We start from the raw sequence: 26,924 nt of genomic DNA on the forward strand, positions 1-26,924 counted from the left end.
ATCCTTTTGAGCTCGTGTTCTTCCCCCATTGTTGACCTTCTTCGAGCTTGCTAACTCTCAATCCCTCTATGGATTCTTGCTAGTTTTTTAGGGAAAAGAGAGAGGAGATCTAGATCCACATTTCCACCAATCACTTTCTCCTCTATGTGAGGGGAACCCCTTGGATCTAGATCTTGGAGTTCTTGGTGTTCTCCTTCTTGTTCTTCCTCTCATTTTCCTCCCTAGCATTAGTTGCTTCGGTGGGATTTGAGAGAGAAGGACTTGGGCACTCCGTGTGCCCTTGCCATTGCATTTGATGCATCGGTTTGAGTTCTCCACGGTGATACGTGGAAGTTACAAGTTGAGAAGCTTATTACTCTTGGGTGCTTGGTACCCTTGAGCTTGTTCCTCTTGGGTGCTTGGGCGCCCTAGACGGTTGGTGGTGTTTGGAGCTCAATCATTGTGGTGTAAAGCTCCGGGCAAGCGTCGGGGTCTCCAATTAGGTTGTGGAGATCGCCCCGAGCAATTTGACGGGTTCCGGTGACCGCCCCCAAGGGTTGCCAAAGTGTACGGGTTCGGTGACCGCCCCCAAGGGTTGCCATTTGTACGGGTTCGGTGACCGCCCTCAAGGGTCCCGTAGTGGAATCACAGCATCTTGCATTGTGCGAGGGCGTGAGGAGATTACGGTGGTCCTAGTGGCTTCTTGGGGAGCATTGTGCCTCCACACCGCTCCAAACGGAGATTAGCATCCGCAAGGGTGTGAACTTCGGATACATCATCGTCTCCGCATGCCTCGGTTATCTCTTACCTGAGCCCTTTACTTTGTGATAGCCTTATTGTTTCTTGTCATATATCTTGCTATCACCTAGTTGTTTATCTTGCTTAGCATAAGTTGTTGGTGCACATAGGTGAGCCTAGTTGTTGTAGGTTTTGTGCTTGACAAATTAACCGCTAGGTTCATTCCGCATTTGTTCTAGCCTAAACCGTAATTATTTTAAATCGCCTATTCACCCCCCCTCCCTCTAGGCGACATCCACGATCTTTCACGTGACAACTAGTGGTGGCGGATGCGGAGTGGAAAGTGGCGGCGGAGGCGGATGGGCAGGGTTTTGGTGCCGGCGGTCGGCATAAATAGCCGGGCTAGGCATTACGCGGCCAGACGGAGCGGCGCCACGCGGCGACATCGGTTCGAGCTTCGGATTGCCAGGTTTCCGGCCGATTCCGCGTGGCACCCGGACGTCAGTCCGACGTGGCGGACGCGTCCGGGCCGCCGTATCTGGGGTGGTTTTGAGGGGTGGCAGTCGGCCCGGGCGTTTGAGGCGCCCGTCTGGGCTGAAATTTCATGACCGATCAGTGACCGGACGGCCCTCCTGGGCGTATGAGGCGGGTTTAGGGCGCCTGACTGTAGATCCTCTAACTATTTTGTTTTGCATCCTTTGTCAATTGTAAGACTCAAGTTTTGTTATCGACCACTATTTCCTTTCTCAACTTCGAATTATCAACTTCTTTAACTCCTTAATCACTGAAAACTTTTTTATACACCTTTGACCATCCTATAGAGGTCTCTCAGCAGCATCCTTCTCCAACTTGATTTATCTGATTTTGATTCCTTATTTTTTTCATCATATTAAAGTATAAAAATGAACCAATTACGAAGAATCCATTATGCAATTTGTAATGTGGAGCTCAAAAACCTCTACACCCTTATAAATACTAGAAACAACAAACATTTATCATTCACAATATTTCAACTAACTAAGAAAACATGTTGCCAATCTATGACATTAATATATGTATAAATATGGTAAGTAATATGACATTCTATATGATAAAGCAGAACCACTTATAGAAGGATTGCACAAATTGTTTTAGTGTTAGTGAGAGGCAAATGATTATGCCAACTAGAATCAAACAACTTGCTCATAGCTCTAAGTTCTCACATCATTGCCAAGCGTCGTCAAGTCAAATTGGGGGAACCAAACTACTACCTTTAAGGATTAGGTTAAAATTGCGTATATCATTGTTGTTTGTAGAACTTGTTAAGGCTTGTTAAGTTTGTAATGGTTTAAAGTTTATCAAAAAATATGAAATAAATAGTGGAACGTCACTGCAAAGTTAAAATGTGCGTTTAGTGCCCTCGGCAAAAATAAAAAACAATCATTCCAACTCACTACGACATAATTGTATCCTCAACGATTTGTTTTTTTCTTCGTCCAGGACATATACAGGCGTGTTATTTCAATCGGCCAGCTAGATCATCTTATATTATGGGTGTGTTGTTCCAGTATATTTTTTCATGATTTTTGAGAAATTTACACCGTCAAGACCTTAACAAGTTATGTGGTAAGCCATGATAGAAAATCCTCCTCCTAAGGCTTAGTTTATACTTGTTAAATTATGTTGTGCCATGTTTATTTTATAATCTGACATGAAAATTCACCCAAAAAGTAGAAATAAGCAACTCAAATAAACGCTGAAACAAGAAGATTCAGATATATTAAACGGGGTTATCATAATCTAACTCAATACTAAATGCAACCTAAGTGCCTTACTACCACTAAGTGCCCTACTAACCATGTGGCGTCTATATATATAGTACATGTAACAACGTGAGGAATTGAAGTAGGGAAGAGAAATTTCCCAATAATTTTGACGTTAATCCTATAATTATATGTTATCCGTGTGCCCATTCAACAACACACACGAATGTGTATCCTTTCTAGAGAGAGCTAGAAGCACGAAAAAACAAGTTCCCATATTAATGTTGAAATAAGTCCCTTAACTTACATTAAAAAAAAACTCCCTTATCTTACGCCCTTGTTCAGCTTGCTGACTACACATCTCAAAGATCAGTGCCAAGTTCCGAGATCCCCATGATGACCACAAGTACATACATTTCCTGACCATGCAAGCCAATGAATCCAATCTCGATATTTTCACTTGAACATGGATATGTCAAAGACGCGGGCAGACTTATCCGAGGAGACCGAGACAATGGAGCTGCGATTGGCGGAGACGGCCAGCGCCTGCACGGCATCACGGTGCCCGCTCAGTATGCGAGCAAGATCCCCAGAGAGGCTGTCCCAGATGCGCACCGTGCCGTCGATGCATCCTGACGCTACATACCTCGACGAACCGATCCACGCCAGGCAGGTCACGCCGTCCTGCTTGTCGAACACCACCAGCAGGAATAAGTTCACTCACAGCGACGTAAATAAAAATACAAGAGGAACCATAAAGGTCAACTGATTTCTACACCCACATCATGCTCGCAAATGGATCGAATTGCTTGGTGAGTGAGGTCCCAGATGATGAGTGTCTCATCCATGCTCCTTGTGGCCACCCAGTTGTACCTGCAGAGAACAGGGGTGAAGCTAGCTAGGGTCAATAGGAAGGGAGTAAATAGCATAAAACTACTAGTTTACAGGCTATAGTTCCTAAAAACTACCACTTTTTGATTTTTCTTAGAAACCTATCAGTCGCGCGGTCCGCTGTTTCAAAAAACCCAAAACGCCCGTGACTAGCGATTGAACCGTTTTTCTGACCGTCTGGACCCACATGTCAGGCCACCTGGCCACGCACGCTCACGGCGCGGCCGTTGACGGCCGTTAGCCCTCGCGGTCCGGTCGGAACGAAAGGAGCTAAATTCCCCACCATGCTCCCACTCGCTGCTCACTGACTCCCCTGCTCGCTCTCTCCCCTGCTCCCACTCCCCTGCTCCAGTACGAGCTCGCCGCCGTTCGCCGTCTTTGAGGTCGGTCGCCGTCGACCTCCTTGCCGCCATGCCTTCCTGGAACGACAAGGAAACGAGCTCGGAGGAGGAGTGCGAGGTCGTCAGCATGGACATGGGACTTATGGTAAGTTCTTTGCCACCTAGGGTTAGGGTTAGGTGCTAGTAGGCCTAGGCTACCGCCATGGATCTTTGCTGTTGTAGGATTCTTGTTCAATAGTGAGGCTGGGGTTTGATTGTAGGATTGATGTAAGCTAGGGTTCATCTCTGTACAGTGTTAGGGTTCATGCTGAGTTGGGGATTTTTTTAGTGTTTAATGAACCGTGCAAGTTGATTCTGGTGTTGAGTGCAGATTGAAACTAGTGTTTGCTGGTTATTTTGGTTGCAGGAGGAACCAGACACCACTGTGGAGCCCCTTTTCCGTGGCCAACTTGAGCTTGCTCATCCCAAGTGCATTCTGCATCAATTGAGGCCTATTAAGCGTGTTGCTTTTGAAGGGCCTGTAACAGGAAGGCGTTTCTATGGCTGCCCAGTCCAGGTTAGATGCCAATAAATTTTTCTGCTATGTATGTTCACTGATGTTTGATATGATGCAGCACTTTGTTTGATATGACAGTCACATATGTAATAACTTATCATATCTCATTTATGTTATTCATTGTTAGAAATTATGAAGTCTATACAAGTTAATCATGGAACTGAAATAAGCTCCTAGTCCATTTGTAATAACTTATCACATTTATAAATGCAGGAAAATGGTGTGAATTGTGGTGTTGTAGAGTGGGTTGATGGGCCTTGGCCAACTGTTCTTCAGAGATGTCTGTGCAAGCTATGGGAGATGTTCCATGAGCAGAACTTTGGAAGGGTACAGGACAAGGAGAAGTTTGAGAAGGAGTTGGCCAGGCTTAAGAGTGAACATGAAAGGGAGTTGGCCAAGCTTAGGACTGAAAATGACAAGCTTTGCATTGAGTACACCAAGCTTGTTGATGATGTATCCAAGATGTTTGATTGGCAGGATGGTAGGGTGGACAAGAAGGTGTACCAGAAACAAGTGGAGGAGGAAGAACTTGAGAAGAAGAAGAAGGAGCTAGAGGAGAAAGCTATGTTGGAGGTGCAGATGGAAAAGCTCAAACTTGCAACAGAGCAGAGGTGCATTTTTCAGAGCCAAGCTGATATCATCAAGAACACCAGGAAGGCTATGAAGGCTGTTGAAGTTGACAGAGATGTTCTTAAAAAGGAGAAGGCAAAGCTTGAGCTTGTTGTTGCTGAGCTGCTGAAAGAAGGGTATGGCAGCAAGGAGAAGTTAGAGCAAATCAAGGCCATCCTTGAGTCTTGAACTTGTTGTGATATGTTGGTGAAGTAAGTACATCCAAAGGCCTTTATATAAGGATGTGGCCTGGCATGACTGCAAGTGATTATGGGTGTACATTTTGGGGGAATGTGAAGTTTAACCTAGTGTAAGAACCTTATTTCCTATGTTGTTAAGTTGTAATGGATCACCTATGCTATTAAGTGTTGTAATGGATCTCCTATGCTATTAAGTAGTGGAAATGGATCTCTGATGCTACTAAGTTGTGGAAATGGATCTTGTATGCTATTAAGTGTTCAACTTGATCTTCTATCTTTTATATGTTATTTGTTAGCCTACATACCCAATTTCTGTGGGTAATTGGGCTTAGTGGCCCACTATGCTCTGACCAAATGCAACCCTAGGCCTACTAAACCCAACCCCATCCATCTGTCAATATAAACCCCTCCCCACCCCCACCCTTTCCCAGTGACTCCACTAGCCGCCACCCAAAAGAAACCCTACAGATGGATCCTGACATGGGAGATGTCACAGAGGAGGAGGGGGAGGTTGTGGAGGTTAGGACAGCAGCAGCAGCACAGAGGAGGAGGAGGCGCAGGCAGAGGGCACTAGAGGCGGCCCAGGATGAGCAGCAAGAGGAGTTCAACCGCCGACTCTCCGACAAGGTACTGGAGAAGTGCAATGATGAAGAACTGGAGCTCGTTTTCACTGGTGGCAGGGGAAGGTCATTCATGGAGATCATTAGGTGGGCAAGGGTGAGGGCAGTCATGGCTCCTCATCCAGCAACTAGGGCCAAGTGGGTCCGTTTCTTCGAGCGCTATGACTGATATGTCAATCTCATCTCATCCATCTATATATCTTTCCATGTTGGTGTTCTATGTAAGATCTGGTGTACTATGTAAGATCTACTCTAATCTATGTAATAACTGGTGTTTGATGCTATTCTGAACCAATGAATCTATGTATTTTTGCTACTGTCAATGAAATTATGCAGTGGATATGAAATGTACTGACTGAATTAACTGACAGAAATACACTGACTGAAATGTACTGACTGAATCAACACAGGAATGACTGTTTGAATGAACACACTGCATAGTAGTTATTACAAACCATGGTAGTTCAACTGACTGAATATCTCTGAAACAAAATAAAGTTTAGTCATTACAGACCATAGTACACCCAAATCCATCCATATTTGTTCACTGACACTAACATAACCATGCCAAATGAACTCAAGTTACCCAAATCCAAGAGCTAGTTACCACTTGCATAAAAATAGTCTTTCAGCCTCCCACTTGGCTTCCTGATCCTCTTTGACCCCTCCTGGACAACAGTTGAATTTGATTGCCTTGGTGCAATGAAAGTTCTTCTCTGGGCACTTGAAGATCTGGTGTTCTTTGCTGGAGAATTTGTAGATGATCTGGTGTTCTTAGCAGGAGAAGAAGTGTTAGTCCTGCTCCTCTTAGCTGGTGGTGCTTGTGTTGTAGCTGCTGGAATAGTTGAAGCAGCCCTTTTTCTTGCCCTAGAAGTAGCAACTGGAGCTGGTGAAGGTGTAGCTCTTGCTGTAGCTGGTCTTGCTTCAGGTGCAGTAGCTTTCTTGGAGGCCTCTGAGCATTTGTAGCCATAGAAGAACCAGCTTGAGAGTAATTGGCTCTATTTTCCTACACAATTAAGAAACATTGTAAGAAAATGAACAATGAAATGAAATGAGACATGGCCTCAAATGACCTGGTGCTTGTTCATCCTCATCTGAAACTTAGGCTTCAAAGGGTCACCACAGTTGCTGAACCTATGCCCTTGCTTCTTGCAGTTGCTACATGTGACAGTACCAATTCTTGAGGTATCCTTTTTTGCTGGCACCTCAAATACACCTTTCCTCCTGGCAGTTTGCTTTTTGCCCTTCTTTTCTTTGAACACTGGTGGAGATATGTCATGTCCAGGTGTATGAGGCCAGTGGTCAGGACCTGGAACTGGGAAAATTATATGTTTGTATGTTTCATAGTACATGGGCTTTTTGAAGAAGTCATTGACAAAGTCTTCAGCATGTAGCTTCACTTTCTGCATTGCAGCAATGGAATGACTGCAAGGCACAGCAGTCATGTCCCACCTCCTACAGTTACATGTTTGGTTGTTGAAGTTAACACAATATGTGTTCTCAGAGCTACTAGTCACCTGCCAGATGCCTGGACCTGCCATGTATGCATCATAGTACTTAGCCCACTTCTTGCCTTCTTCTAAAATTTCTGAGTAGGTTGGTGTGATCTCCCATCTACATGACTCTATTTTCTCTCTGGTTTTCTGAAACTTGATCATCAACTTTGTTCTTATGCCCTCCAGCATAGTCCTGATTGGCTTGTTCCTAACATCCAATATCATTCTGTTGAAAACTTCATTGAGGTTGTTAACAACCAGGTCAGTTTTGCAAACAGTATCCATTTTATATCTTGCCCATGTATGGTCTGATATCTGTGACAACCACTGCCAAGCTTCAAAACTTTCTTTCTTCAAATTTTCCATCCCTTTTTCATGACCACTCTTAGTGAAGGAATAGGCAGCCTGATCTAAGTGTTTCTTGAGTTCCTCCCCTCTAAAACTAGCAGATTGAAAGTTGGCATATATATGTCTAAGACAGAACCTCTGTGGGGAGTCAGGGAATACATCATTGATTGCATTCAACAATCCCTGTTAATTATGAATTAATGATGGCTTAGAATGATGGATAAGTATGATGGTAAGTTTAAAGTGTGGTTGTCATGAGTACTGGAGCACATACCTTTTGCCTGTCAGACATAATTGTGTACTTGCCAAACTTGTTCCCACTTGCAATAACAGTTCTCAGCTGTGTGAGAAACCATGTCCAGCTGTCTGTGTCTTCCTTGTCAACAACACCAAATGCAATGGGGAAGATGTTGTTGTTCCCATCCCTGCCAGTAGCTGCCAATATTTCTTGTCCAGTGCTGAGCTTGATGAAGCAACCATCTAAACCTGAAAATATGATCACCTTAGTTGTAAATAACATGAATGCAACCATCTTAGATATATGTGTAAGGATCATGTACCTATAAATGGCCTGCATCCATTGAGAAAGCCCTCTTTGCATGCAAAAAGGCAGTAGAACATGTAGTGGAACCTAGGGGTAGGAGCTGGATTTTCTAGGTCCTCTTTGGTTGTCACTATGCATCTACTGCCTGGATTAGTATCTAGCACACACTGTAGATAGTCCCTTAGTCTGTGATATTGGAGTCTGTGATCTCCTTGCACAACTTCAACTGCTTGCCTCCTTGCCCTATATGCGAAGCTTTTAGGCACATGAACACCAAATGTTTTCTTTGTGTATGACATAATTGTCTCAACACCGGCTCCAGGGTTTGATCTAATGGTATCCTCACAAACCTTGGCAACCCAGTTTACTATAACCTTGGTGCTCTCTCCACTTGCTCCACAAGTGTGATCCAAATTCATCTTCTTGATGCTGAAAGTAGACTCATTAGCTATTCTAGAGGCCACTATATAAAACTGACAACCTTGCTTTCTATCAGAGCACCAAGCAATAACCCTAGTTGGTTCATTTCTGTGATACTCAAAATTCCTAAGTGTCATGACATGGAAATTTCTTAGTGCTTCTCTGAACTCCACAACATTTAGGAAGCACAAATGCAATGCAAACTGCTCATGTGCATCAGGGACTGATGGATCATACCACCTCCTCTCCTTACTCTTCTTCAACCTTCTCTTCCTACCAGAAGGCAACCTTGGAACTTCTTCTTCATCACTAAGACCAAAATCACCTGGAAAGCAGTATTCATCAGGTTCAGGCACCCAATCTTCAAACTTGGTGTGTTCAGGCTCACTGTGTGACTTGCTAGTTGGGCCTGGTTTTCTGACAGGATTAAGCTTCTTTGCTCCTTTCTCTGGTACAACTGAGGGTTCTTCATGTTCAGAAAGGATTTGGTCTTCCTCCCAAAACTCAGATGGTTCTGAGTTTGCTCCACAATAGTGATCTGCAGGTTCTTCCTCTCCCCTAGTCTTATGGCTTGTCCCTGCCTCATCTTCACCCCTACACCAAGCCTTGTATGATATATTCTGCCCTTTGTAATCACCCCTAAAAAACTCAAAATCTGAAGAGGATTTGTCCATCTCATCTTCATCTTCATCATGTTCTACTTCTACATCTTCTTCTTCTTCCACAACATTTTTCCCCTTGTTGAAATTACAACTATGTTGTGTGTTAAGATAGGGTTCCTCAGGGATTGCTGGTGCCAAAGTTGCATTATGGAGTGGATACAGGACACCTTGTTGGGAAACACTATAAACAACAGGTTCACCAACATGATCAATGGGGATCTGCTCCTCAAGCATGATGTGATCCATGTTAACATCTGCTGGGCTTGGATCAGTAGGCTTTCTGACAGTGATGTTCAGGATCTTCTTATCAACAAACAAGTCAAGCATTTCCTCTAATGCCTCCTCACTATCCAGGACCTCCACCCCCTCCAAGCCCTCTCCCTCTTCCTTTACATAAGTCAGACAAGCATCCATTCCATAACCCTCCAACTCAACCAATGCTAATATGGTCAGATAACTAATGTATGAAGAAACTGAATACTTTCTCTTCATGTTATCTGTTCCTTGAAAATGTAGCCTCATGTCCCAAATCTCATCATCTAAGCTGTAGGATTAAATTGACAAACAATTAATCTTTAACTCACTAAAACTTAAAACAATGACCAAATGTACTGAACATTACTGAACTTTCTACTAATTACAGTGAATGCACTGACCAAATGAACTAACCAAATGCACTTTCTTCTGCAGTGACTTAACCAATAAAATAAAGTACCATGCCAAGAACAAACAATTACTAACCCTAGTTCTAAATTGAACTAAAGGACCCAGAAATTTGTAATTTGAACTAAAAGTATGAAGGGCCCAGAAATTTCTTACCTCACTCCACCAAAGGATGAAGCCCAAGTGTGGCCGCCATCTGGATCAGCGTGGATGGACTTCGCCACTGCCCTAGCCGCGCGGACTGCCGGATCTGAGCTCGCCGGATCGACCTCAGCCGCGGGCGGTGATGGCTGCTGCAACCGCTGCGCCGGGAAGCTCGAGCTGCCTCGCCCTGGGGCCACCTCTGGATGTCCACCGCCCTCCTGGCCGGTGACGCCTTGGCTCAATAGCTCTCCGCCGCCATCGCCAACCTAGGTCACTGCGGGGGAGAGGGGAGAGGAGGGGGATACTGAGAGAGAGTGCGGCCCGACCAGCTCGTTTCGTTCCGACCGGACCGCAAGGGCTAACAGCCGTCAACGGCCTCGCCGTGAGCGCGCGTGGCCAGGTGGCCTGACATGTGGGTCCAGACGGTCAGAAAAACGGTTCAATCGCTAGTCACGGGCGTTTTGGGTTTTTTGAAACAGCGGACCGCGCGACTGATAGGTTTCTGAGAAAAATTAAAAAGTGGTAGCTTTTTGGAACTATAGCCTGTAAACTAGTAGTTTTATGCTATTTACTCATAGGAAGGCCATATGTATTATTGTGCAATAGATCTATCATACAGACTGCAACATTCCAAGAACGTATCATGAAACAGTACCTCGGTGAGATGCCAATGCACTCGACGGAATTAGTGTGGCCAACTAATGAACCGACAACCTGCAAAAACAACCGACAAAACTTGTTACACACAAATCAGATCTTACCTTCAGAGTTAGATGCAAAACAATGGCACATGCTTCTAAAAGTTTGAAAACTACCAGCTGAGTATGCGACTATCCTAAGAAAACAAATCCTACAGTATCTCAAAAACAAAAACTCTGCAGATATCACTACAAGCAAAATAAGGTGATCAATAATTTATTTATTTTACATGATCTACAATGCAGATAGAGCCATAAACTGCATCAAATACTTTCCATTGTAAGCCAACTTGGATGAGAAGGATTCAAAGCTCATTCAGCATGTATGGGAGTGACTCATTAACCTTTTTGTTAAAAAAATTAGTGCGAAATCACGACGTACACCCACCTGGCCTGATTTTATGCTCACGATGTGCACAGAACTATCCTGAGAGCCACTAACAACTGATTGGGAGTCCCATGTAATAGCTAAACATGTCAGTCCTTGAGTATGATAACCATGACCTGGATGGCGGTAAAACGGTCAGATAATAACATTCAGGTTAACAGAGAACACAGAAAAACAACCATACGAATATATGGTAATTGCAACATAGACAATAATTTACCTCGAACAACGTGTCTGCAGTGTGCACTTTCACGGTCCCATATCCTTAGTGTTGCATCATCTGATCCGCTACAAATAAGCTCACCTTCAAAGGGAAACATGCGAATTAGCTAAAAAAGGGTGTGCTACATCGGGGACCTGAACATCAAGTAAGCTGGTGAAAATGGATCTAAGATGTTAAACCATCATAGAAGTCATTCTGTTATTTACATTTATGATCAACTTCTAGTTTCACTGAGATTAACTTAGAACACAAGTTAGTAGCAGAAATATTAATACACCATGATCCATCCATAAGTTCCTCTGAAATCTGAACAAATATGTTGATAGCTAAAAACAGATTGTCACATAAGGTGAAATTTTTCGCGCGTGACGTTCCAAAAAACAGGACCCAATAATGTCCAGACTGGGGTGATATATTTTATACCATACTAAGAGGCAGCTTCATAACGCTAACATATATCAAATTAAATAGCATTAGAGAAAATTACTCAGTACCATCAGGTGTAAAATCACCACATGTCACTGTGTTACTGTGGCCAGCAAATGTATTCAGAAAGGCATTGGTGTCCGCATTCCACATCCATATGTTGAAGTCCTCTGATCCAGCAATTATAATGTGACTTCGCAGATCCCATTTAAGCCACTACAAAACCAGAGGCATATAATTAATCATTATATACAGTTCAACAGCAGGAAACACGGATTTTGCAATTGAAACAGTTAGGCCATGTTCGGTTGACAGGGTTGTGGAGGGGTTTTGACAGGGATTGAGGTGGATTAAATCCTCTACAAGTCAAATCCCCTCCAATCCTCTTAGGGCAGGGTGTAATCGAACAAAGCATTAGGGGGTATGTTCAGCTAAACGGATTAAAGTGATCAGCATCATCTCACCTCAAAGCCTGATTCAGAGCCCTCAAGGGTTCGCTGAAGTGTTCGTGTAGCTGTATTCCATACATTTATCTGTCCATCCATACTTCCACAAGCCACTAATTTCCCATCTGAACTGAAAGCCACAGTGCTGACAGTATCGTTATGTCCTGTATCGGCAACAGATATTATATAAGCTTCATAGACAATTCTAGGGATGCATCCGTAAATTAAGGTACAAAAGCCGATGAACAGGAACGTAAATATAAAGATTTTCCTAAAAAAAAACATAGAAGAAGACTTGCTGCAATATATCAATAATACGTTTGGAGTTATAGCCAACAGAAATAGGAACAGCACATGTAAGAACTAATAGTAAAAGTGATAAGCATAGGGAAAGTCCAGAGAAACATTTACATACAACAAATCGACTAAGGAATTCCCAATTAGAGTAAGAAAATGAGTCAACCATACCAGGCAGCTCTTGAACATCCTCTGCAGATCCAATCCTCCAAAGAAACCCTCTGTCATCTTTACCTCCAGAAACAACAAGTGATGCATCCACAGGACTGCACGCAGCCGCAAATACCTCATCTGTACCCAGAATATCAAGAGCAGCTATTAATATATGTGATTTTCAATGCAAAAGTACTCTGGAAGCGGATGATACAAGAGACGACAAATTGCATGGTGTATCAAACGCATAAGTGCAAACAATAAATCATAGTCACAAGACATTGTAAGCTAGTTCGTTCAACGAGATCTTGCCTGTATGCCCATGAAATGCATATGCTGAATGATCCTCAACCTCATCTGAAACAACATAAATTAAAGGGCACTTGAATTACTAGCACATTATACTGTCAGGGGGTAAAGAACTTCAGATTGTCTAAAGTGTACTGCATGTAAAATGAACAACCAGATAACGAATAGCATGGTGCCAAGGTTTATATACAAAAAAAAAGGTTCCCTAGAAGCATGAGCTCATTTGCAAGAAAATTCAGTTTAGAAGGCAATATTCAGTCATCAATAGCACAAGACAGTATCTTATTCCATTAAGATCGTCGCTCTCAAGTAAGAACGGACACAAACATAATAGTTAACCATGTAAGCAGTGCCAGTACAGCTATACTAAAACAGATGAAAGATACTCCCTCCGATCCACAAAAACTAAATTGTACGTGAACTAGTTGTTTTCTCCGACACTTTTCATGGTTCGGAGGTACTACTAGTAACAAAAAAGGCACATACCCATCATGTCTTGGTCCTGCTCGTCATCATCGTCTTGGTCGGGGAGATCTGAGCAAGGAAAAATTAAGCACGGAGCAAGCAGAAGTAAGGAGGAACTACAAGCTGGTTCTGTGTATGACATGGTACTTGTATAGGTAGTATTGACCTTCCTCGTCCAGGGGTATCTCACTGATGATGTCATCGTCGTCGATGAAGACCTCCTCCCCTTCGGAGCCTTCACTCATGACCGCCGCCGCACGGATCATCGTTGCTGTGAGCACCTACCCTTTTTTTTTTGAGGATTAGGGCAAACCCTACCTGGGGTTCACCGAGCACGGCTAATTTTTTTTAAATAATACATTTTTTTAAATTACAGAAATAATACAAAAAAAAAGATTTTTTAAAAATAATACACCATCGGCCTACTGCAGGCCGACTGAGCCCAGTCGGCCCACAGCAGGCCGACTGGTGGCCCATCAGTTTGCTGCTGGCCGATTGGGCTGTCGGCCACCAGATTCAAGCCCAGTCGGCCTGCAGTTGGCCGACAGGGTCCAGTCGGCCTGCAGTACACCGATAGGCCTGCAGTGGGCCGACTATGCTCAGTTGGCCTGCTGTGGCCCGACTGGTGCATGCCTATTTTTAATAATACATGATGATATTTTTTTAAAGTATATATTTTAACACGTTATGAATACATGGTAACATTTCTTCAAATACATTTTTAATGGAAATACCATTTTTTTAAACCACACAACATTTTTTAAAATGCTTTTCTGAAATTTTCACAAACTTTTTTTAGAAACACGCGAATATTTTCTTAAAATGTCATGATCCATCTAAACATTTGTTAACCCACGTGATATGTGAGTATATTGATTGTAATATCATCTTATATTATGGGACGAAGGGAGTACCATTTTTTACAATGTCATGGATATTTTTTGGAAACACGAGAATATTTCCAGCAAAGGTGACGTACATTCATTTAGTGGCAGGAACCATTTCTTTTCATATTTTTCAAAAAAATTGCATGCATTTTTTGAAAGGCGGGAACCTTTTTCCATTGTGATGAACATTTGTTTTGAAAGTTATTGACATTTCCAAATTGCGCTTTTCCCGCCATCCATTTCCCGCCACCCATTTCCCGCCACCCATTTCCCGCCACCCATTTCCCGCCAACCAATTTCCCGCCACCCGTTTCCCTCCTCCCATTTCCCGCCAACCTTTCCCGCCATACCGCAGTCGTTCTTTCCCGCCATTTTCTCGTCTCTACCTATAAAACCCCCTTCAGACGGAGCTGGATAAGCATTGCAGTGTAGTATAGTTGAGATGTCCCATTATCCTTTCGATCGTAGTTTTCACCCTGGGATGAGCAGGACTCTTCTGAGGCTAGCTACCAATTTCAGGATGGATAATAGGATAGTTCCATGGGACGAACTCACCGGTAGTGACACCATAATGAATGAGTTGGCTCACCAATTACGTAGGTCTGGGTGGCCTGAAAGGACCTATGAGGAGGTACGTAAAGAACTTCTTAGGTTGCATGACAGGTGGAAGAAGGTAGTGGTGCCGAAGAGTGAAACTTTCGGAAGGATTGCAGCAAATAATCCATGTTTATGGACTGAGGAGAGCGAGGACGAAGATGATATCTTCATGCCGCCGCTTCCGGGTTCTGCATCGTCGAAGGGCAAGAGTTCTTCATCATCGAAGGGCAAGGTTTCTGCATCGTCGAAGGGCAAGAGTTCTTCATCGTCGAAGGGAAAGAGTTCTGCATCGATCGAGGATGACGATGATGACTTCATGTAGTTTTTATGCTGTATGTTGTGAGTTCAGTTACGTGCCATTTAATTTAGATGTAGTTCTATCTAGTTGTTTGTAATGTCTCGTTGTATGAATATTATGTTCTATCTAAATATGATCTTGTAGAGTAGGCATATGTCTCGTACATAAGTACATAGTCATTTGTCTCATACATAGAATAGACATAAGTCTCACACAGAAATAGATGGTAATGTCTCTACTGATACATAGGAGCGGCAATGACGACGTCTGGCCTGCCGGGGAGGCGGATCTCGAATGACAAATGCATCACATATAACTCGGTTTCCTGTAGCAATGCAACTGAACAACCCTTTTCCATTCCCATTCGCTCAGCATTTCTTGAATCTTGCCTTCATCAGTTATGTCAATCAATTTTCTTTCCCCAGGGCCATCTGAATGCTTCCTGCTGACGTAGTACACAAAATCGTCTTCCTTCAACCCTTGCTTCAACATGAATTTAGTCTTCAACCAATCAAAAGTGAGGTCCACTTCACTAACTTGCACAACACTTGGAGACAAGCCTTGGACATGAACAATAGGGCTAAGCACCCACTGAGTACCCTCAGCCATCTGCAACACACAAATCGCATTGAGTACCTACCCTACCCCTTAATATCCCCACTAACAAATATTAGACATGTCTATATATTACGAAGCTATATATTACAGAATATTAACGGAGCAACTAATACAATTCACCCACCTACAATTATATTACGAATATTTACCGTAACAACTACAAATATTGACAGATTAATATATTTGACTGGACTGCCTATATTACGGACCTTTTTTCTGGACTCCTACATATACTGACACTCCTAAATACTTGACATCCACATATAGGACAGATTATTACCGGAGCAACTACACATTTTTACACAACTAATTAGTTGACATCTAAATATATTAACAAATACTACCGGAGCACCTACGAAAAATAAAATGTGGGCTTAAATAGACCCTTGAAGCGTGCGTGCGAAGGATGAACGACGAATGGCGGCCACCAAACTGCCGGTGCTCTGGCTCCAACGAAGAACGACGAACAACAGCTTCACCTCCACCACTGTGCTCCAATTTCACCACCAGCACACTGCAATGCTTATGCAGCTCCGTCTGAAGGGGGTTTTATAGGTAGAGAGGAGAAAATGGCGGGAAAACGACTGCGGTATGGCGGGAAAGGGTTGGCGGGAAATGGGAGGAGGGAAACGGGTCGCGGGAAACGGGTGGCGGGACACGGGTGGCGGGAAACGGGGCGGGAAATGGGAGGAGGGAAACGGGTGGCGGGAAACGGGGCGGGAAATGGGAGGAGGGAAACGGGTGGCGGGAAAAAGTTGGCGCGAACATATGGCGGGAAAAAGTTGGCGCGAACATATGACGATGATGACTTCATGTAGTTTTTATGCTGTATGTTGTGAGTTCAGTTACGTACCATTTAATTTAGATGTAGTTCTATCTAATTGTTTGCAATGTCTCGTTGTATGAATATTATGTTCTATCTACATATGATCTTGTAGTTCCGATAACAGAGTACTAAAATAGAGTAGGCATATGTCTCGTACATAAGTACATAGTCATTTGTCTCATACATAGAATAGACATAAGTCTTACACAGAAATAGATGGTAATGTCTCTACTGATACAGATACATAGAAGCGTCAGTGACGACGTCTGGCCTGGCGGGGAGGCGGATCTGGAATCGGGGACCATCCCAACCTGTCGGGTGCCCTAATGTGACAAGGAGGAATCTCAGACTCTCCCTGGTCATGCTGTGTATCCTGTGTGGGGCCTGGTGGAGGAGTCGAAAACATGTTCATCCACTGGGTGTGCTGCGACATCTAAGCCTGTATGTTGTCCTCGGGATGTTGATCACTCCCCCACGTATCATGTGATGTCGACATAGACGCCTGATATCCATAGGCCCCTACGCGATGGAACGTTTCATCATGAAGAATGAGGTCGCGTCAATTAATATTGAAAACAATAAATATGAAGACACATACCTGCTGGGTGTGACGTCTGCTCTGGCTGAAACACGAAACTGGACGAGGGACCGTGCTGCTGTGGCTGTGGAGAAAACACGAAGCTCGACGAGGGACCATGTTGCTGTGGCTGTGGAGAAAACACGAAGCTCAACGTGGGACCATAGTGCTGCGGGTGCCACGTAGAACTGCCAGGTTGGTCAGGACGGGGTGGCCTGGTTGTCGGCTGCTGTGCTAGGCGTGGACGTCGTTGATGTCGTTGCATGGAGTGACGCGGCTGCTCCTGCTCGTGCTGAACAACATCGGTTCTCCGGGTGCACGTGATAGCCTCGTACACAGTCCGTATCTTATTCTGAATTCTTTCCAAGAAGGGCTGTACCACTGGACGATGATGAAGAAGAGGTCCAGACGATAGTGATCGTCCAAAGGTGGTCACGTCGTCGTACAGTTCGCGTGTCAAGGTAGCCTGCAAATTTCCATGACGATTAATAATGTCTGTCTCTTGCACGTCAAAGTATGTGACAACATTACGTAAAGAAAAAAGTTGTGCCATCTCCTCGACGAAGACATCGAAGATGATCTTCGATTTTGTCATCCAGTAATCTCGGTCCCTTGTGCATAGCACAGACATACCAGCAGGGTATCTCGCTTGTATGGCTACTTCCGTGTAGGGCTGCCAGATGACCCCGGTGCACGCATCGAACTGCTCGTTCAATGCTGTGTACGCCTTCTTGGTCTGATCACTAGCAAAGCGTCTCTGCAGAGAATAAAAGTTAGTAGCCGCTAGCATCGATCGATCTCTTGTGCAGAAAAAGTTGCATTAAACTACAACACGGTGCATACCTTGCGACGAGTCCAACACAGACCGAAAGTAGGCATGTCGATGCCGTCAACATCAAACATGGCGTCTATAGGCTCATGAACACGTACATCTGGTCGCCCTATAGAGAACCTCTCCCACGACCACAGCTGTAGGAATAGAGGGCATCCAAGAAGGGCTGGCTTTCTCGATGTAAGCTGGCAACCGTTGCACATACCTCGGTATGTAGCCGCTAACACCGCCGAACCCCAACTCCTCTGTCTGATCTGATCCGCCGTCTGAGCGCTCGCTATCTCGAGTGCCATAGGGATGTAGAGGGCGCTAATAGTGGTGACATGGTTCTCCGTGAACATCACCTTGCCGAAAAGCCACAGTAAGTAGGCCTCGAGGCTCTGAGTGATCTGTTCCGCAGTCAACGGCGCCCGGAAGTTCTGGATCTGCATTAAGCGAAGAGAAAGTTTTAGTAAGCCGCAATTATTTTCTGTAAAACTTTATGCGCGATAACTTGAAGAGAATAGGTAGGGGAAATTACCCGGAAATTTAGCAACCACTCATACTTAGGTCCGTGATGCTCCCATACCGGATCGGGAGCATCCGGAAAAATACCGTGAAAACGTTCTGTAAGAGCTCGCTCCCAACCAGCCGGTGCGTCCAACGGTCCTACGGCATGACCTGCCAACGGTAGTCCGAGCAAAAGTGACACATCCTCCAGAGTAGGAGCCATCTCTCCCCATCTGAAGTGAAACGTCTGGGTCTCTGGCCTCCAACGGTCCACTAAGCAGCTCAGCAAAGACCCATCGATGGCGATGCGTTTCTCACCCGGGATAGACTCAACCAGACGCGCGAAAGGTAAAAGGCCGGCCCATTTCAACCTTCATCAAAGAACTTTTCAGTTAGTGTCTCCCATTTCAACCATTAATATGCATGTCAGTGTGCAAATTAATAAAGCACGTACCGCTGAAGCCATCCTGAGTGTATCTTCCAGTTTTCCTTAGGAGTGCGAGTGACGAGAGGCTCAAGCTTGCGCTCATACCATATCGCACCACGATGACCCTTATCAATGTCCCCATTCAGCAACCACAATCCCGACATTCCTGCACATACAAAATTCAGAACATAGTGTCACACTTAATAAAAATTCAAAACAAAGTGCCACACTTAATAAAAATTCATAACATAGTGCCACACTTAATAAAAATTCAGAACATACTGTCACACTTAATAAAAATTCAGAAAAAAGTGCCACACTTAATAAAAATTCATAACATAGTGCCACAGCACACTTAATATAAATTCAGAACATACTGTCACACTTAATAAAAATTCAGAACATAGTGCCACACTTAATAAAAATTTAGAACATAGTGCCACACTTAATAAAAATTCAGAACATAGTGCCACACTTAATAAAAATTCAGAACATAGTGCCACACTTAATACAAATTCAGAACATAGTGCCACAGCACACTTAATATAAATTCAGAACAAACTAGTGCTAGCTTAGCTTCTTCCTCTCGCCCTTACTCCTCTACTACCACTACCTCCTCTTCTTCCCCGGTTGCCTCATCCACGTCCAGTGACGAAAGTGGGACAATTAGTGTCCCTATGGCCAAATTCATTGCATAGAATGCATTGCCTAGTCGGACCTCCTGCTTCAGATTCATCCATATCATTTCAGATGCGCTGACATTGCCGTCTGCCTCTACTTGTACGCATATGCTCTGGGTTTGGAATGTAACGCCTTTCGGCGGGGTTGACGCTGTTGAAATTACCCGTTGATCGAAAACCTATCAGCTCACCTGTCCAGGTATTGAGGACAGCCTCTTTCAGAAAATATGGAGACACAAACGATATTGCGTCCATTCCAAGCTGCCCGCAAGAGCAAGTACATGTGAGCAAGGTAGGTGAAGCAATTTCGGTTTATTGCATGTGCACTCACACGTTGGCCAGGCTTCATTGCCAATTTTCACCTCATGCGTCCTCAACTCATTTGCACATCCGAATTTGTTGTTGGCTAAGCGGACCTCAAACCTTCTTTCTTGATTACCAATGGCGACTACAGTGTGTGACCTAGCTTTTTGCATCTTGTTGTCCATGTACTTCGTGACTCTTTCACAGTACCGATTATTTGGGTTGTTCAAGATATGCTGCTCTGCTATTTGACGTCTGTCTCTGAAATACTTGACGGTGCCATAGAAAATACCCTCAACGATGGCTGTAAGTGGCAATGCCCGGTTTCCTCTGAGGACAAAGTTGTATGTTTCCGCGAGGTTCGTTGTCATGACACCGTACCTTGCTCCATGTGTGTCATGTAGCAAAGACCACCTCTCCAGAGGCTCATGCTCTATCCACTGCTCGAAGGTTTTAATCGACCTCCCGAGCCTTCTCCTAGTACCAGGTGGGTCAAAGCCTGGCATGTCACATAGCCCAACAGCCTCCTCCTCCACGGCCGCTGTTCCTGTTGCCAACTGTGCAGCTACTGCTTCAACATGTGCCCTCACCGCTGCATCTCTTGCAGCTTTCCTGTCCCTCACGTGTCTCTGCGTGCACACATTAAGTCTGTCGCGTATCAAATTGTACTTCCATAACTGGTTCTGCTTGCAGAGTTTTTTGAACAGATTCATCAGGTTCTTATTTCTAAACTGCGAGAAGAAATTAGCCCTGAGATGGCGCATGCACCAACGGCTCTGCAAGTCCTGCCATGGAACTTGTTCCTCAGGGCCTGGGTTTGTCAGTGTCCTTATCGCACTGAGTATACCTGCATGCCTGTCATGAAGGATGCACACATTGGGCTTCTCCTTCACAACTGATATTTTCAACTGCCTGAAGAACCATGTCCAACTTTCAATGTTCTCACTCTCCACAAAAGCAAATGCCAGTGGGACGACTTGATTTTGGCCGTCTTGACCTATGGCTGTCAGGATCTGACCCTTGTACTTGCCTGTGAGAAAAGTACCGTCAACACATATCACCGGTCGGCAATGCCTGAAAGCTTCGATGCATACACCGAAAGAGAAGAAGAGACGATGCAAAACCCTCACAGTTGGGAACTCTGGCATGAACATGTCTTGGATATCGATATAGGTGCCTGGATTCCGCTGCTGCAGGGTGTGGAGGAGGTGGACAACAGAGTCATATGCATCAAAATAAGAACCAAATCTCCTCTCAAGCGCTGCATGCTTAGCCCTCCAAGCCTTGCCATAAGAAATTCTGTACTTCAACCTGGCGAACACTTTTGTCTGCACTGCCTTCACTTCCATAGCTTTGCCTTGCACTATCTCATCGTAAAACAGTTGAGCAATAAGCGTGGATGAAAGGTTGGCATGATCTTGAGGGATGCAGGGAATAAGACAAGTGTGATTAACTAAGTCACTTATCACCCAACTTGTGCCATACTTAGGGAGAAAGCCGTGCACCCTTGCGGGACAATCTGCGTTCTTGCATACCATTGTGAGGAATTTCTGACTGGACACCTCAGCTTTGAAAACCCTTTGCGTGGACATTGCCTAATTAATTATTGCATCCTTCAGGGCTTGCTTGTTCGGATACATAGCACCCGTCGCAATATTGTTCTGGTGATATTGCCAGGCTGAATCATGTCCATCATTCACGGTCATTGCAGATGATAAGTCATGATTCCACCATGCAGGATTCGGGACCTCCTCTGCATTTTCTTCTTCATCTGACTCGTCAGAATCATCGGCATGACCCCTTTCAACATCGGTGTCTTCTTTTTCCATCTGGTTCTGCATGTGCCCATCTACCTCGTCAGCGTCCACCTCGCCATTGTAATCACCATCGGCATTTCCTCCTTCTACCTGACTACTCTGCCCTGGTTCATAACCATAAGCATTTCCTCCTTCTACCCGACTGCTCTGTCCTTGTTCGTAACCATAAGCATTTCCTCCTTCTACATGGCTGCTCTGTCCTTCGTAGCCACCCTCCCCTTCATGTGCAGTGACCTCCTTCACGACGGGAAGCACTAAAGCAACAGGATTGCATCCCCTTCGTTCACAACCTTGTAACCACCGCACCCAATCGGAGTCTCCCTCTATTGGCCTCAAATAAAAGTAAATTTTTGAACTTGACCGTGTCCACAATGCATGAACACCGACGGTGTGTGTTTCAGTATCAAGACCTAAACTTGCCGCAATCCATTTTTTCAACTGACTAACAGACCATGTTTGTGGTGCGCTGATTGCCACCTCTATGTGAGTAAATTCACTCAGATCTGCTCCCAACTCATTTGTTTGGACAGTACCAGGACCATAGTAAAATCTCAACTTCACTACATCGGACATCTCGACTCACCTATTTTTTTTCAACATAGAAATACAAGTATTAGACATGTCTATATATATATATTACCAGGACCATAGTAAATAATATAATAAATAGGCCCATGTTTACTATTAATAAATAGGCCTCAAATAATAATAATAATATAACCGACAAATATGATAATTCAGTTTATTTGAATTATATGGCCCATGTTGATGTATTTTTTATTTTAATCTATGTTAAAATAATTTAGAAAAAGGCATGCGTCTTATTTCTACGATCATGTAAAATTCTCCTTGCAAAGAAGTTTTTTTGTTAAACTACAGCGTGGCCGTTTAAAAAAAACAGTGTGACATTGCTTGTTATGGGTTAAACTTTAGAAAATACGCATAATAAAGGTTAGCGGGTAATCCGCTTCATATTGGCATCGGGTACCGACTGAAACGTTTTTTAACATGTAGTTCTACTTTTCCTATTTTTTGTTTGCTTGTTAAATTTTCATCACACTGACATGCTATGCACATGCCGACCCCAACTCTTCAAAAAAAACTTGTCTCTTCTTTCCAACTTTTTATTCATGTTTCCAACTTCTTATCCCGCACCTGTGTACGTGTCAAGTATTAAGCAACAACTTATTATCCCCACTAACAACTAATACAATTCACACACCTACAACTATATTACGAATATTTGCCATAGCAACTACAAATATTTACGTATACTACCGGGGCAAATAACAATAATCGCACACAAAGTTATTTTCACATCGAACGAAGCGTGCGTGCGAACGAATAATATTTACGTATACTACCGGGGCAAATAACAATATTTCCGTATACTACCGGGCAAAATAACAATAATCGCACACAAATATTTACGTATACTACCGCGGCAAATAACAATATTTATGTATACTACCGGAGCACCTACGAAAAATAAAATGTGGGCTGAAATATACCCTTGAAGTGTGCGTGTGAACGAAGAACGAAGAACCACGAACGAAGAACGACGAACGACGAACGACGAACGACCTCCACCACCACCTCCACCACCACCACCTCCACCACCTCCACCACCACCACCACCTCACCACCCCAACTGCCCCAACGACGAACACTGTCCCAACTTCACCACCACCACCTCCACCAAAATGCTCACCACGACCACCACGAGCTACCCCGTCAGTAGATCGACACATCTTTTGGCTGCCCTAAATGAGTTGAACCCATTCACGGTGCCAAAATCGCGAAAATGTAGCTCATTTAGGTGTACAAATGTGTGCCATTTTTCTGTAGAGAGAGGAGGAGGAAGAACACAGCAGAAATGAGCCACGGGAGAAGAATAATGGAGGAAGGAGAGGATAAGGGCGGGCACGGGAGAAGAATAATGCAGGAAGGAGAGGAAGGAGAGGATAAGGGCGGGCTGGCCAGCGCGCGTCAGGTCGGCAGCACCCTGTCGGCCACCAGGTGGCCGATCGGCGGGCGGCAGGCCGACAAGGGCGCACCACGCCGACAGGCCGCTGCCTCCCCCCTTGCGACGTGGCCCGACCAACCACAGGCCGCCGCGTGCCAGCCCGGCCTGCAGTCGGCCTCCTGATAGCCGATCGGCCTGCTGTGGGCCGACTGGGCTCAGTCGGCCTGCAGTGGGCTGACGGTGTATTATTCTTGTAAATTCTTTTTTCTGCGTATTATTTCTGTAATTTAAAAAAAATATTGTATTATTTAAAAAAATTTAGCCCGAGCACGAGGGACCGCTCGCTCACAGTCACAGTAGGATCCGGCATGGGTAGGCCCAATACATGGTAACAGCTTGTTTTCTCTTCATTTTTTGGCCCAGCTGACACGGTAGAATCCTATTGACGTTAGGTAAGGTTTTATTTTCTTTTTATTTTCTAAATAATGTTCATCATTTTTATAAAGTTAAAATATTTTAAATGTGTTCCCTCTTTTTTTAGGTTCAGATTTAAAAAGGTCATGATTAAATAATGTGTAGTTTTTTAAAAATTGTTCATGATTTCAAAACAGGTTCAGATATAAAAATTGTAAAATGGTTCAGAATTAAAATGTTCATTATTTTTAAAACTGACCATCGTGTGAAAAATATACAGATTAAAAACGTTCATGATTGAAAAAAGGTTCAAATCTTAAAATTCGTTCACCGAGTAAAAGCAAAAGGTAATAAAAAACCATATATAGATAAAACATGAAATTAAAAGAAAAACGAAAGCAGAAATAAAAAAATAGAAAAGTACAAATAAATATTAAAGAGAAAAGAAAAAACCAGTGGAGATAGGCCGGCCCACGCAGGAAACTGATGCGTGTTTTTTTACAGCAAATAAACTTTATTTCTCAAATGATGGACAAGTCGTTTACAATAGCATGAGAAATAAAGTCAGGGATAGAATCTTCCCAGAGATGAGGCTGGTGGAGATAGGCCGGCCCACGCAAGAAACTGATGCGTGTTAGTCGTACTAAGACTTCCACTAAGCGAAACATAATGCTCGCGCTGGGAGCTCCTATTCGACGCGTTTTGCGTCAACAGCCGAGCAAACAGATGACGCTATGTTGGGCCGGCCCATTTGCGGGTGCGGTAGCAAACGGCGCAAACTGAAAATCCCGCAAAAAAATGAAGTGCCCTAGATAGGGATAGAACTCCAGCGCTCCCGCTCATGAGCGCATGTAGCTAGCCACCGGAGATGACGAAATTTTTTGTCTAGTACACAGCCCGAAATATTCAAGAAGTAACATCAGCGCCAGATTCTGAAACATGTTTTGAAAATTCAAAGTACGAACATTTTTGTACTGTAGCGCCCGGAACTATAGCTGCCTTTTTTTTAATTTCGAACAACTTTTCAAATTTGCGAAAGTTTTCTGAATTTTGAGCAAAAATTGAAACAGCAACATTTTTTGAACTTCTGAACAAATTTTGAATAGCAAGAACATTTTTTGAATTTCTGAACAAAATTTGAAAACGGGGACATTTTTTTGTAAAAGCACAAACATTTTTATAAATTGTGAACCAAAATTGAAAAAAGGAACATTTTTCGAATTTGTAAACAATTTTTGAATAGCAAGAACATATTTTAAATTCCCAAACATTTTTTGAATTTCTGAACAAAATTTGAAAACGGGAATATCTTTCGTAAAAGCATGAACAATTTTTTAATTTCTGAACCAAAATTGGAAACAGCAACATTTTTCTAACTTCTGCACAAATTTTGAAAAAGCACAAACATATTTTGAAAAAGCAAACATTTTTTGAATTTCTGAACAAAATTCGAAAGCGGAAACATTTTTTGAATTTATAAACAATTTATGATAAATGCAAACACTTTTTGAAATTTATAAACATTTTTCCAAAAAGCTAACATTTTATAAAATAAAAATAAACTTAAAAAAGGAAAGATAAAACGAAAAAGGGGAAAAAGAAAAAGAAATAAAGGAGAGAAAAACAAAAAAGAAACAGGAAAACAGAAACAAAACGAAAAGAAACAGAAAAAGAAGAAAGAAAAAGGAAAATAGAAAACCAGTTTAAGGAACCTTCTAGAAGGTTCCCAAAACCGATAAAACCATCTGGGAAACTTCTAGAAAGTTCCCAAAACCGGAACTACCTACAGTGGGAGATTGGCCGGCCCAGCTGATCGCTCCCCCTTTGCGATTGGTCGACTGCTTGACGCAGAGAGCCTCAAATAGGATTTTCCGCTCGCGCTAGCCTGGTCGCTTAACCAATCTAGTCTAACCTCGTGACAGGTACGGTCCAACCCGAACTAGACTTACATTATGAAATCAACCTATATGGCAATACAACAGGAATATAAATCCATAGTTACATCCCACCGCCTCTATGATCATAAACTAAAAGGCCATCCCTACAACCATACCCGAAAATTGATCCATCGGCAGGGCACTTTTTCTTATCTCTTTACTAAAACATAAAGACGCGTGCGTAAGTGCATCTAGTGCCCCTTAGTGATTTCGGTGTACTGAAGACTTATAGGTTACATGACTAATGCACTTGTGAGTGTACACATGTCTATAAGTCTATGAGAAGTTTGATATTTACAGAGAAAGTCGACCCCTAAAAATGAATGTCTTCAACTAAAGACTTTGGCTTTCTGAAGACTTTGAAAGTGAAGAAATTGGTGTGACCGTGAAGACTCTGTATTCATGCGAGGAATATGAAGCGTGAAGACTTTTGTTTTCATAGTTTCATTTTCTCTTTCTTAAGTCATAGGAAACACCATACTGTTAAAGGGGGTCGAGGAAAAACTAAGGAAAAGTTTCCAAGTGATGCTCATCTCAAAATCCTAAACCTACCAATCCCTTCGAGTGAAGCCATTGAAAATCTCATGCGGTTCAGTCAATTTCTTCGGTGACAGAGACGAAATTCTTCTGGTCTCTGAGGAATTTGTTCTGACTGAGGAGTTAGGAATTCGCTAGTGCGGATTGCCTACAAGTGAGGAACATGATAGCCCTGAGGAATTTGATACTCAAATTTTTGACCGTTGTTGTGCTATGCGCCAGCTGTCCCAAAATATCTACCGACGTAACGGTCATATCATTGAAGGGCATTTATGTCTTATCATGTCGGGCTGCTCCCTAGGATATAATTAGCCGCCCCCTACAACCACTAGCTGGTTGGCTGCTCCGAGAGAAACTGACA

General features: G+C 43.5%; 1 protein-coding gene across 1 annotated transcript; it reads right to left on the reverse strand.

Moving 5' to 3' along the window:
• Positions 1-2,737: 2,737 nt before the first annotated feature.
• On the reverse strand, positions 2,738-13,624 carry LOC109778385 (uncharacterized). Its single transcript, XM_020336940.2, has 11 exons — positions 13,525-13,624; positions 13,380-13,427; positions 12,897-12,941; positions 12,603-12,722; positions 12,153-12,298; positions 11,757-11,904; positions 11,260-11,343; positions 11,040-11,155; positions 10,609-10,667; positions 3,242-3,332; positions 2,738-3,143 (listed from the first exon to the last, which is right to left on the reverse strand). The coding sequence occupies exons 1-11, from the start codon at positions 13,622-13,624 to the stop codon at positions 2,916-2,918; spliced, it is 1,185 nt and encodes a 394-aa protein (XP_020192529.1). The 3' UTR covers positions 2,738-2,915.
• Between the last annotated feature and the right edge of the window lie 13,300 nt (positions 13,625-26,924).

The sequence above is a fragment of the Aegilops tauschii genome, chromosome 1, assembly GCF_002575655.3.
Source record: "Aegilops tauschii subsp. strangulata cultivar AL8/78 chromosome 1, Aet v6.0, whole genome shotgun sequence".
NCBI lineage: Eukaryota > Viridiplantae > Streptophyta > Magnoliopsida > Poales > Poaceae > Aegilops > Aegilops tauschii.